Raw genomic sequence first — 12,329 nt, forward strand, 5'->3', positions numbered from 1 at the left:
AACTGTTTATTTTAGGTTTTCTAAAATTATATCTTTGACGTCGGAATTTGTTTATTGTTCCAGTTATTGATTTTATTTTATATCTACGGTCGATGTTTCAAGTTTTCTATGTTTTTTTTTATTATGGTTTCTTGCTGTTTTCTCCGCATGCCGTATTGGTTTATGATTCTCATCAAGACTCTTTTTTTCTCATGTGTGATTGACATGGCTGCATGTTCGGTAAAATTTGTTCCAAATCTGTTCAGCTAAAAGTTGTTTAGTTTGTGTATTTTTTTTCTGTTTTTAATATGTTTTTTTTTCTCATTATTCTATCGTGTAAAGTATTTTTTTTTAATTTTTCCCATACTTTTTGTTCTGGATAATCGGTTGGTTTCAATTTCTTTTTATTGCGGTTGGTGTTCAGCTATGTAGCTCCAATAGAAAAGGCTTCTGAAGTAGTAGATTGAAAACAATACTTGTTTATGCAAATGTGAGAGAAAGATTGTATTTTCTTCCATCATTTTATTAAAAACAATAAAGCCAGAAGTAAAAGCAACAGTGACGGAATTTATTTAGCATTGGTAGACGTACACTGTAGTTTCATGCCGTCCATAAGAGCTAACTGGTATCTAGCTGGACCTTTGAGCAAGATCTAAGTCACAACTATGTTTTACAGGAAATGCAGTCATTACCCTCTCTTGATTTTACAATAAACTTCAACAAAAATGTCAACATAATAAAAGTACTCATAAATAAGTTCAAACGACATATATACCTCCTTATGCAAACAGTCCTATTATTCTGTACAATTCCTTCATCATAAGTACGTGTATAAAAACAATAAAAATAACTTATTCTCTGTATATCACAATAAAAAAACTCAATATTGCACTTTTGAAAAAAAAATAATAATAAAAATTGATCCTGTTCTTAATCGACATTCCCCTGCACATTGCCATAGCTCTTAATTTGCATACATATGCCACTGAAGACTTCCCTTTTTAGTACAAGAAAAATGAGTTCTGCCTCGCTGTGCCGAGCATTTTGGTTCTAAACAACGTATTTCTTTTTTTATGAAAAGACAAAAAATAGTTCCATGCAGCAAACACGCGCAGTAATACGCACCAGATATGAATATTCAACAAAAATATATAATCTGTACAATAATAAATTAGGGAACAATTGGAATTATGTCTCTGTTTCTTATGTCACATTTTAAAACATTTACACAGCTTTTTTCTTTGATATGATGATACGATGATGACGCTTATCTTGAAATCTGAAAAAAAAGGAAAAAAATGATAAACGGTCGCTTACTAAAGAATGAATAATATTACAAAGTAAACACGAAAATTTTTAATATATTACACAGAAATGCAACGATCACATACTTCATTGTGACATGATGCGGTATTTTTTAGAATACATAAAGCTTCAATTTTTAAGTATTGTTTGCTTATCTTTGTATTCCCCAATGAACAAAAACAAAATTCAAATCAACTATGCAAAATAGAAGTTCATCCCATGACTTCCGGTAATGGCTACTTACATGTGTTTAGACCCTAACAACTCTGGTGACTTCCCGTGAGACGGACATGGATCGTGATCTACGGACGGCTGTAAGGTTCTTTTCGGCCATATCGGCTCTCTGCTCGGCTTCATCGATCATAGATTGAGCTTTGCGGTATTTGTTCATTGTGATGTTGGCAACATCCTCCTGTAATTCAAAACGATTCAGAGATAAGACAACGGTTACAACAATATGTAAAAGAACAATATTTTATCAAATTAAAGCACATTTATGTAATATTTTTTCTTCATCTTATATTATAGTTCTAAAAAAATTAAGGCTAAATGTCACTTAAATGGATTAAGAGGTCGATTGATAGGTACAACGCCTGTGGCAGATCCCATGGGGGATGCCGGGGGTTGGTACCCCATTTTTTTATTGGAACATTTGTCATTTTCATGTAAAATTGACAAAAAGTGGTAAATAATGTCCTTGAACCCTTTTCCCGAGGAACCGCGGCTGGCACCCCTCCTTTTTAAAGTGTTGGATCCGCTCCTGAACGCCTACAGTGAAAAAAATTAAATTGAAAACTTACAGCCTCCTCGATCATCCTCTTGTATGTCTTGCATTTCATTGTGAGCTGATCTGTGAGGCTAGTGAGCTCAGCAACTTGGCGACGGTCATCATCAGCTTGTTGTACAACCTCCTTCCATTGGCGTTCGAATTTACGGGCAGATGCAGCGGCCTCTCTCAGGCGCCTCTGGTCGGCTTCAAGCTCATTTTCCAAGTCACGGATCTGGAAAGGTATAAATGATTGCATTACATAGTATGCAATTCGAGTACAACACTAGTTATTATATTTTTTTCTATTCAGAAAACCATCATGCTATGTGTTTATAAACAATTACAGACTGGCTTTCTTCTTGTTTGATGCAAAACTTGCAGAATTTGCATAGTTTGTTGTTCATGTATTAACAAATTAAAACACACTTACTCTGGCCTGGAGTTTGGCAATCTGTCTCTTTCCTTCTCTCTGGGCGAAGGCTTCAGCCTCTTCCAGTCTGACGGTAATTTCTCTGATCTCGATCTCGAGTTGTTTGCGGAGGGATTCGGCATTCTTGTAGTTCTCCTGTTCTTGTCTGAGCTCATCAGCAAGTCTGTTGACCTCAGCCTGGAGACGGTCAGCACGTTCCTCAGCGGCTCTCTGGGCGTTAAGGGCATCATCAAGATCGCTCTGCATGGCGGCGATATCGGCTTCTATGCGGCGTTTGTCGTTGGTGAGGGCAGTAACTTGGAGTTGTACTTCAGTAAGACGGGCGCTGACTTCTCCGAGTTCGTTCTCGGCGTTCTTGCGGGCTCTCTCGGCCTGTAAAGGTGATGATATAAAATTAATTAGTGTATTAAATTAAAATGAATAATGCTGGGTACATCATTTCTTTAAATGACTTATCACTAGACCAAAATACAAAAATGACATAGTATTTTTATTATTTTTTAACAGGTCTCTTAAGCAATGAACTTCTGAAAAAAATCGATGTAGTGAATCAACAACTCGCATAATAAGATAAGATGATTCATCGAAAAATGTTCATCTTATTTTATATTTGCCATTTATCATCAAAACATACGGTGCCATAACTAGTTTGCTGAAGGCTGCTGGCATTCTAATGTTGACTGATAAGAAATACTAATTACATCTTAGTTTCAACACTAAAATGCTAAGACTCATCCTTATGCTAAGATTCATCTTTATGATCGATTAAAATCATTTGGAACAGATTCCTAAATTGACTTACATGCTCAAGGAGAGATCTGGCATCCTCCAACTCCTGTTGGATGGCAATACGTTTCCTCTCAGAGATGGACAGTTGGTTTCTGGCATCATCCAATTGACGCTGAGTTTCCTCCAATTGGAGTTCCAATTCCTGAAGTGAACAATATATAACACCTTACTGAACTTCTGATGCATAGTTGTGTCAGAACAACGTCCGAAGCATAACATGTCCAATATGGTCGCTAAGGTTTGGATTCATTTTCTTTCAATTGAAGTTATTCGATTATAATCTTAAAAGTTGAACGATTTAACATGATATAACATAAATAAATTATAAATTGTATATAGCTGGTAAGTTAAAAATCACGACGCTAAGGAAAATTGGTAACAAGTCCATACTTTCCAATAACTGGAAGTCACTACTTCTCTAAGCATAAAATGAAAGTGTTACTTACCCTGTTTCTGTTCTGAAGACTCTTGATCTGTTTAAGGTATTCAGCATTGGCTCTGTTGGCGTTGTCCAAGGCACCTTCAAGTTCACGGATGTCAGTCTCGTATTTCTTCTTGATTCTTGTGATTTCGGTCTTGTAGCGTGTTTCTACCTCAACAAGTGTTCTCTGGAGTTCATCAATTGCACGGGCACTGCTCTTTCTGGAAATGGATAAAAGAAAGAATAAGGTTTCGGTTTTCTTACGAAGCAAAAACAGCTAATATTTTCATATCAAGGGGATCCTTTTGATTATGATAATTCCATAAGAATATTAAGTTTTTTCTCTTATTTTACGAAAAGAAATTCCATCCACACTTTTACATAGTAATTATCCGTTTGAAGCGCTTTCCAAAATAAAACCCTAACATATCTCATTTGACATCTAATTGAAATCTAATTGAATTAAAGTCCTAACGTGGCAATAGGAACCGCAGCAAAAGAGTGAGAAAGAGAAGAACGCCTGCTAGCCATTGCGAAAAGTCAGCAAAATGAATGAATGAAGTTTAAAAAATCTTGATAAAAATTTGATGTATTTTTGGAAAAATCTTATTAAATACCGCTGTGAACTGACCTTGCACACAGCAAATTCTCTGATGAGGATTAGAGTGTAGCTTATCTTCCTTATCATCGAGGTTGTATTTCTAAGACACTTCGAAGATGTTTCCTTATCTCAAAAATGCATCTCGCAATAAACACGAGTGCGTCATTATAGCTTATCTTTATTATTATTTTCGAAAATCCCGATATCTAAGAATTATGCAACTCCTACACCACTCTCTGTTGCTATGTAACGTATTCGGTATTTATTTGTTACCATGGTAACACCTGTTTATGAAGTTTTGAAATCGGTCGATTCTCTAAAATTTGCAATATCATTAAGCACCAAATATCAATGTCATCCGTTCAAAAATTAGTCAGTCGTCACATGGTTCCTTTTCTCGTGTTTTGTACCGATGTTTTCTAAACCTTTTAACTGGTCAATGTGTCAATTAGTGTGTAAAAATTACCTGATGCTGTCAATTTCTTCGTCCTTCTCGCGAAGTCTCTGTTCCATCTCGGCTCTTAGTTGGTTAAGAGCGGCCTGGGCAGCGGCAAGTTTGGCTTCAGCATCACGGAGGGCTTCTTCTGTGTCACGGAGGGCAGCAGCAAGGTTATCGCGCTCAGCCTCTAATTGAGCCTTGAGGGCGGTGAGCTCGTTGATCTGTCTATTGGCACTCTTCAGTTCGTTCTGGGCCTCGCGGAGAGCAGCTTGTAATTGACCATTTTCTCTTTCCAAGTTGCCGTTCTTCTCAGCGAGTTCAGCATTGGCGACCTTGAGCCTGTAGACTTCTTGTTCAAGGTTAGCCTTGTCATTTCTGAGTTGAGCATTCTCAGCACCGAGCTCGTCACATCTCTTCTGGAGGGCGGCATTGTCGTTCTCCAATTGTCTGTTCCTCTTTGTGAGGTCTTGGACAATGATTTGTGTCTACAAATGATAAGAAAACAACATATCTTTATGTATGAAAGTTTGATAAAGGTCATTTTTAAAAAATGTCTTCTTGGAGTCAGTTACATTTCAAAAAAGCCATATGACTAAACTTCATTTTGAACTACAACGAAAGAAATACTGATTCACAGATTTTCTTAAGTTTTAAGTGATGTTAAACTCACGTTCTCGAGTTCGATGGTGATTTCTCTGATCTCAGCTGTAAGTTTGTTCTTGGTTTTCTCAAGGCTGTTACATCTGGTTCTGAGCTGTTCACAGTTGTCCTCAAGCTCTTGGATTCTGACGCTCAACCTACGCCTAAAATTTAGTAAGGATTCGTCATTATATTTTGCTCGTGTCTTAATTTACCTGTGTATTATTCCGTATTTGTGACGTGCTGATACAATAATGTGGTTCAAAAGATTTATATTACTTAATGAAACATTTACAAGACAATATTCCATAGTCTATTTTCACTTAAAAAGCTCACATTTAATTCGAAAAAAATCTTTACTAAAAACATAAGCTCCCTTTTAAAGATTCACAAGTACAAAGAACAAATTTTATGAAAAGAGGTTCTTACTTGATTTCCTCAAGTTCCTCTTGCTTGGCAATGAGTTCTTTGTCGTATTTGGTCTTGAGGGCTGCGTAGTCAGCGTTGACCTTGCTCAGTTGGGCACGGAGGTTGGAGGCGGCTTCAGATTCTTCTTCATAACGGGCGTTCAAGTTGTCATAATCAGACTGGAGGGCTGCCAACTGTACCTGAAGGTTTTGTCTTTGCTAAAAAGAAAAAAAAAGACCGTATTATAAATTGTCAAATCTCGCATTTTTCTTTATTTTGTAAAATATATTACAAAGGTGTGGGAGATTGGGTCAATAGCGTAAATTTGTCTTTAGTTTGTTTCAGGGTTATCTCTCTTTTCATTATTATTTTTGTACTTTGATAGAAGTAAAAATTTCTTTTAGACATCATGGATTTATCTCTCTTTGTTTATGAGACAAACTTACTCTGCTCTCGTCGTCAAGATTCCTCTTCAAATCGTCACACAGAATTTGAAGTTGGGCCTTGGCTTTGGCGAGACCAGCATTGGCACCATCCAGCTCTTGTACTTGGTGTTGAAGATCGAAATTTTCCTGGGTGAGGCGGGCCTTGGCGGAGTTGGCATCGTTCAATTGGCGGGTGAGGTCATCAACGTTGATCTTGAGGCGGCCGTTGGATCCTTCAAGAGCGTCGATTTTGGAATCAGCAGACATCTGAAGGAAAAACGTATGTGATTGTGATTGTGGTCAATTCGTTTTCTTTTCTTGGACGATGTAGCAGCATTTCATAATTAATCAGAGAGGATGTTGAGAAATTTATACTATATATATTAAAAAAATGTCGTTGACTTTGACTACTTGTTTGTGACAACTTCAATGTTCATTTTGCAATGTTTTATAACTCGGAGCTGTTGCTATGTTTGGGTCAAATGACAAATATTTTACTGACCTTAGCTTTCTGGAGACCATCGTTAATGCCTTGGAGTGAGTCAATCTCGATGATCAACTGATTCTTTTCTTTCTCGGCTCTGAAATTAAGAAACATTTATCAACTCGAGAAAAGGAAATATGAATACCAAGTCATAACTATTCTCTTCTAAGTTACCGAAAAAAAACCCTAAAACTAAAAAAAAAAAACATCAACAATATGAAGTTTTCAATGATCAAGAAATATATGTATAATTTCCAATTTCTATTTTCGTTCTTAATGTCCTTCTCATTATTAATTCCACTGTTTCTGAATTCTTGAGTAAAACTGTTTGTAATCTATATATTGGAAATATTCGCACCTAGCTTTGGCTTTTCCCATGTGTTCCAGTTGGTCTGTCAGATCGTTAAGTGCCTCCTGGTGCCTCCTCCTCATATTGGCTTCAGTGGCCTCAAATTGGGCGCTGGCAAGTTCCAAATCTTTGCGGACCTTGCTTACTTCAGCTTCACGTTTCCTGCTAACCTCACTCTGTAAAATGATAATAGAAAGTTTTCAATTTGTGTCCGTTCTCAATATATAGTTCATGTATTTGACTACAGTTCATTATTACTTTCAAATAAGTTATTTAGCATCATTTTATGTAATTAACAGTCAATAACCCGTTCGGTGATAATAAGAAAAAATCCATTCAATTTTACAATTAACAAAAAAGTGGCTACAATCTTCAATTTACTCACAAATGTTGTTGATGAGCCGATAGCCTCCTCGAGTCTGTCTGAAAGTTGATCAAGCTGGAAGGTCAGCTCCGCGCTTTGTTTTTCATACTGAAATTAAAATGAATTCATATATTAAAAATAAGAGAACTGGGATTTGGACAAGAAAGGAGCATTAAGAATGAGAGAATTGATAGGGAGCGAGACAAAAAAAACTTTAAAGATATTTCATATAAAATACAATATTTTCATGAATAATGATTTTAGGAGAATCAGAAGAAGAAAAGACGTTTTGATTGTTGATAACGTTCTAGATAAATTTTAGTATAAAGTAAGGGTAATGTAATCTTAAGACAAAATTTTCTGCATATCTACGTTGTTTTAGTTTAACCTTTTAATAAGTTCGGTTTTCCATGTGGGTTAATTCATTTTACATTTCGACTTCTGTAATGTTTCTATTAATTCTTAATGCGATTGCGCCTCTCATTTTGTTTTTGCGTCTGTGTTCATTTATAAAAGACCTGTTTATTTCTGTCTGTTTTTTACGTTTATTCCATTAAATGATGAGACAGATGGAATGTCAAGAATGTAGATTCATGGTGTATTGGGTTTCTCTGAATTACTAAAATAGGATTTTGACGTCTTCCGTGATCGCTGAGCAATACTTGGCAACCGATTGCACTCCTACGCGACCGAATATTGATCAATATTTAAATCAATCAATCAATTCACACTGAGTGTAAAGATTAAAAATGATTAACTATAAAAATGCTTTTTGAATATCTCGCAGTGGTTTAGGTATTCGTAAATGAATCGGTGGTTGATAGTAAAGATTACATTTGACTTTTCTAAAAACATTATTTAGCTATCATAACGATCATTCATTTTATAAGAATTTCTGGCATTCCCTAAGTCTATTGATTTTTAATGATGAAAAGCAGCTGCCAAGAGCGAAATCTACACAGATAAAACATATGGTTTTCATATCTGATGCACACGCCTGCACGTGCATAATGTTTATGATATAAATATGTAACTCATAGACGAGAATAGAGTTGATTATACGGACAATAAGGAAGCACTTTATGATGCATCAATCTGTTGATGTCCCGTGGTTACGATTGTCTGTTCGTTTGTTTGCTTTCTAAATCATTGCCTGAAGCAATACCCTGGTTGACGGTTCTAGCGCAAAATATAATTTGAAAAAGTCTCAGTCAAATGTAAAACCCAACATTATAAGTAGTACTCCAGCTAAGGATCATGCAAAATGTGGTTAATGGGTAAAAAGCCTACATATTTTTATTTTTGATATTTTGTTTGAAATGTCGTAGTAACCAGAAAATAACATGTAGTTTTTCATATAACCCGTGCTCTTAGGAGATAAAAAAAATATATAGAATTTTTAAATTTTAACCAATGGTAACGGATTCATTCTATCTTTTGCTATACTCACCCTTAATCTTAACTCCCTCTCGGAATCCAAGGCATCCTCCAGTTCACGGATTCTGCCCTGTAAATACATTAAATCAAAAGAATTATTGAAACATTTTGAATGACGAAATATGAGGATAGGTATAGTAGTAAAAAAGGGGGGTCATAATAACGAATTGTGAAATACTAATACGTGTTAGCAGAAATTGTGTCATTCACACTTGATTAATCTAGATATGTACTTAGTTAATGAAATATGGAAAAGAAAGGTCACTTGAAAATTTCAAGGTAAAAGTTAAGTAGAAAAGTGCTAATTCAAATGAAATTTTCTGAGGGTTCTTTAACAATAATACATGAACAGTTATAACAATTTATAAGAAAAGAGTTGGCCAATGCCTTGAAAATTTTCTATTTCAATCTGAAAAGGGAACGAACCACACACATCACATATTAAAAATATTGAGAAGGACAATCATGCAAGTAATAAGTAAATAACAAAAAAAAAACAACACCGCGATAGCTTTTCCGAAACAAAATAGGACACACAACACTGAGTAGATCGCTTAAGTTGTAGAAAATAGATATTGCAAATTGGTTATGGAAAACTTAATATTTGGAAGGCATCTAATATAGGAAGATGTATACTGGATATGTACTCCTAGGAGTATCTTACAGTGTAGGTTGTGATAAATGTGCGAAAGAAGGCTAAGGAATTGTGTCTCGGTATGGTGGCAATAGTAAGGTAATGTGGTAAAAATAGATCAAGGTGTGTCGTTTGGTCTGTTGGATTCATCGCCACCAAATACCTGTAATCGAGTTTCTTCCTCTTTGAAAAATCTTTGTTGCACATTTTCAACTGTTGTTACTTGCATACTTTGGGGAGCGGGAACTTTTTCTGCTCTTTTTACAACTTTTTTGATAATTGTTTTTCTAACTATATTATCCCCGTCTGTTTCATCATTCTCAGTAACTGTCTAGGAAATTAAAAGTGGTATCAAGGAAAGAAAATTTAATTAAGTTATAATTCGATACTACTGAAATAAATTTAAACGGAAACTGAAAAAGAAAATCAACTTTAGGAGATTAACCGAATTACTAAATATGTATGTATGAAGAGATTTTCTTACAAAGGCCATTTGGAATATTTTGTGTCCTTGCTACGAATTAGCGGAATTATACTCAGAATCTGAGTTCAGCTGTGAAGTCCATAGAAATATTAATTATATTCGTTCTAATGGTGCTATTAATGCAAATTCATATAAAATAAGTCAGTCTGTAGAAACAACAAGCCTAAGGGATAAACAAACAAACAATATTTGCCTATGTCATAACACATTAGGGTGTTGCTGTATAAACTACAGCTTCAGAACCAAATAAGACAAATTCTTGGCACCGGTTCCAATATAAATTGCTTAGAGTCAAGCGAAAGGAAGAGATGTAAGTGAGATTATTAATAACCCCCCCCCCCAACCAGGAAGAGTTCTCTCTATAGTTATAGATACAATGGTACATGACATTTAATTTGTGTGATTCTTTTGATTTAATTTCAAGGTAGAAAAGTTAAAGATCAGTTTAGGTCTAGAAATTTCTCAATTTTATGTGAACTATTATGATACACGATTATCATAAAAAAAGTTCAAATTCTTTGAAGAAATTCTTTTTCTGTCAAGTTGAATCAAATTAATAACCCCAGGTTTAGTTGTACAAGTCTCAAACAATGTACTTTTTTTACTCGTTTGAAATCATTTCTATTTTGGAAAAAATACATTTTTATCTAAGTAGAATTTCGCAAAGTCCAACATTCAAGGTGTATTTTATGATTTATCTATCAAAAGTTTATTTACTTTTATGAAGTTATGTTGAAAAGTGATATTCCATTCGGTTATCAGTTTTAGTTACATGCTCTATTGACATCAAAGTTGCTTGGTCATCCAATTAGTTTTATTAATCAAGTATCAATAAATAGCATCTTTGTTTTGTCTAAAAACAACATGTAAATAATCTCAATAATGCTTCCTTCCCTTATTGTAACAGCGTGTAATGCAATTCCCGACGATAATTGTAACATCTGCCGAGCGCATCCTCCGATGACCAAAATAGGCGTGGATTCCAATGGGCGGAAATTGTCGATCAATCACGAAGATGATAGCTTAGATCAGCAATATGATATGACCTTGTATGACCTTTCTTGTACGCAAATTTCTATAAGATAATTATTGAATTGATTTATAAAGCAATGATTTGATTACATAATCTTTTACATGTTATATTTTAAGTTATCATGAATCAGCTTTAATCGGAATAAGCCTTGTCTTTACTGTAATTCCAATTAAAGTCGTGTTTCGAATCTCTTCACGCCAGTTTTCCCAAATTACAAGATCATGAAAGATAAGCTAGGCAAATGATTCTGATATCATCGTGAATGTACTTAAATTCCAAGAGTGTTTCGTCTGAACATGCTGTGCATAGTATCATGTGGTGCTTCTGTTTACTTTTATTTGTAAACAGGTGATTTATCATTTTTGCTACGTAAAAATTATGCAAGATAAGATAGAACTTCCAAAACATTCAAAATGGAATGTGATTTGCGTCACTACTAGAACAATCCTTTGCTATGTTTAGAAATTCCATTCTAGGTCATGTTTTACTTCTTTTTCGAGTTAGGAAAGCCTAAATTGCATTCAAAGCACTGTTCATATCCATGATTGAAGTTTTAGTCCTTTAGTTTGGTGTAACAAGCAGTTTTAAAGAAGCTTTGCATGAGAATCCATATAAACTTTTAATCTTCTTCACTTGATAGTGTTATCATAATCCGCTTAATGAAGTCCAAAGCATAAGCAAGCACTTTTTGACAACACATAGCTAATAAGGGCTCCATATTTCAAAACATCAAATAATAATTGCAGGTACAGTGCAGTGTGGTTCCCGAAAGCAAGGAAAACTTAGTTGAAACGTTGCTGAAACATTTATATTAAGCAAGCGAAAGACGATCACATAAAGCTTTAACAAATAAAATTTTTCACACCAGTACTCACCTCCAGGCGGTTTTGGGTACCCGGGGAGCTTCCCCTGTATACATTGTATGTATGTCTAACAATACGTGTTGATGTGCTAACATCAGAATCGAGATCACGCAACAGAGACATTTTGAATATCTGTCCTAGTACAATATAATCACAAAAGTAAAGGTATTAAAAAACTGATGCGAAATGGAGCTATCCTTCCCCACTGCTCGACACAGGCTTTGTGAGGCTAACTATATCTTGAACGCCCGAATGAATGGTTTAAATACTGCCCTTGAATATACATATATATCGCCTATTCGACACTAGAGGGCGCCAATCGCAAAAGTATGTTGAAGATGGCTTGAAACGCGATACGAAGATTCAAGATCTATGGAAGATACCACGCGCGTTCCCCGTTGCTAGGGAGGTCGTGTGCTTGCGCGTCATAGTAAATGCTCACTTAATTTCTTTCTTAATCAATGTCAATCGGTTAA

The 12,329-nt window shown here is 35.1% G+C and overlaps 1 protein-coding gene across 1 annotated transcript; it reads right to left on the bottom strand.

Moving 5' to 3' along the window:
- Positions 1-526: 526 nt before the first annotated feature.
- On the bottom strand, positions 527-12,090 carry LOC148605476 (paramyosin). Its single transcript, XM_088548944.1, has 15 exons — positions 11,866-12,090; positions 8,853-8,909; positions 7,424-7,510; positions 7,048-7,214; positions 6,708-6,786; positions 6,227-6,472; positions 5,802-5,998; positions 5,404-5,536; positions 4,761-5,218; positions 3,719-3,914; positions 3,286-3,414; positions 2,484-2,855; positions 2,085-2,285; positions 1,529-1,696; positions 527-1,258 (listed from the first exon to the last, which is right to left on the bottom strand). The coding sequence occupies exons 1-14, from the start codon at positions 11,974-11,976 to the stop codon at positions 1,535-1,537; spliced, it is 2,595 nt and encodes an 864-aa protein (XP_088405070.1). The 5' UTR covers positions 11,977-12,090; the 3' UTR covers positions 527-1,258; positions 1,529-1,534.
- Between the last annotated feature and the right edge of the window lie 239 nt (positions 12,091-12,329).

The sequence above is a fragment of the Perna viridis genome, chromosome 10 (genome assembly GCF_037379345.1).
Source record: "Perna viridis isolate PV_CMFRI_1.1 ecotype Kerala chromosome 10, ASM3737934v1, whole genome shotgun sequence".
Lineage (NCBI taxonomy): Eukaryota > Metazoa > Mollusca > Bivalvia > Mytilida > Mytilidae > Perna > Perna viridis.

Coding starts and splice junctions, on each gene's coding strand:
- LOC148605476 (XM_088548944.1), bottom strand. CDS start 11,976: ATGTCTCTGTTGCGTGATCTCGATTCTGATGTTAGCACATCAACACGT. Junction 5,999..6,226: donor ATCTTGACGACGAGAGCAGA/GTAAGTTTGTCT, acceptor TTTTCTTTTTAG/CAAAGACAAAACCTTCAGGT. Junction 3,415..3,718: donor GTCTTCAGAACAGAAACAGG/GTAAGTAACACT, acceptor TGTTCACTTCAG/GAATTGGAACTCCAATTGGA.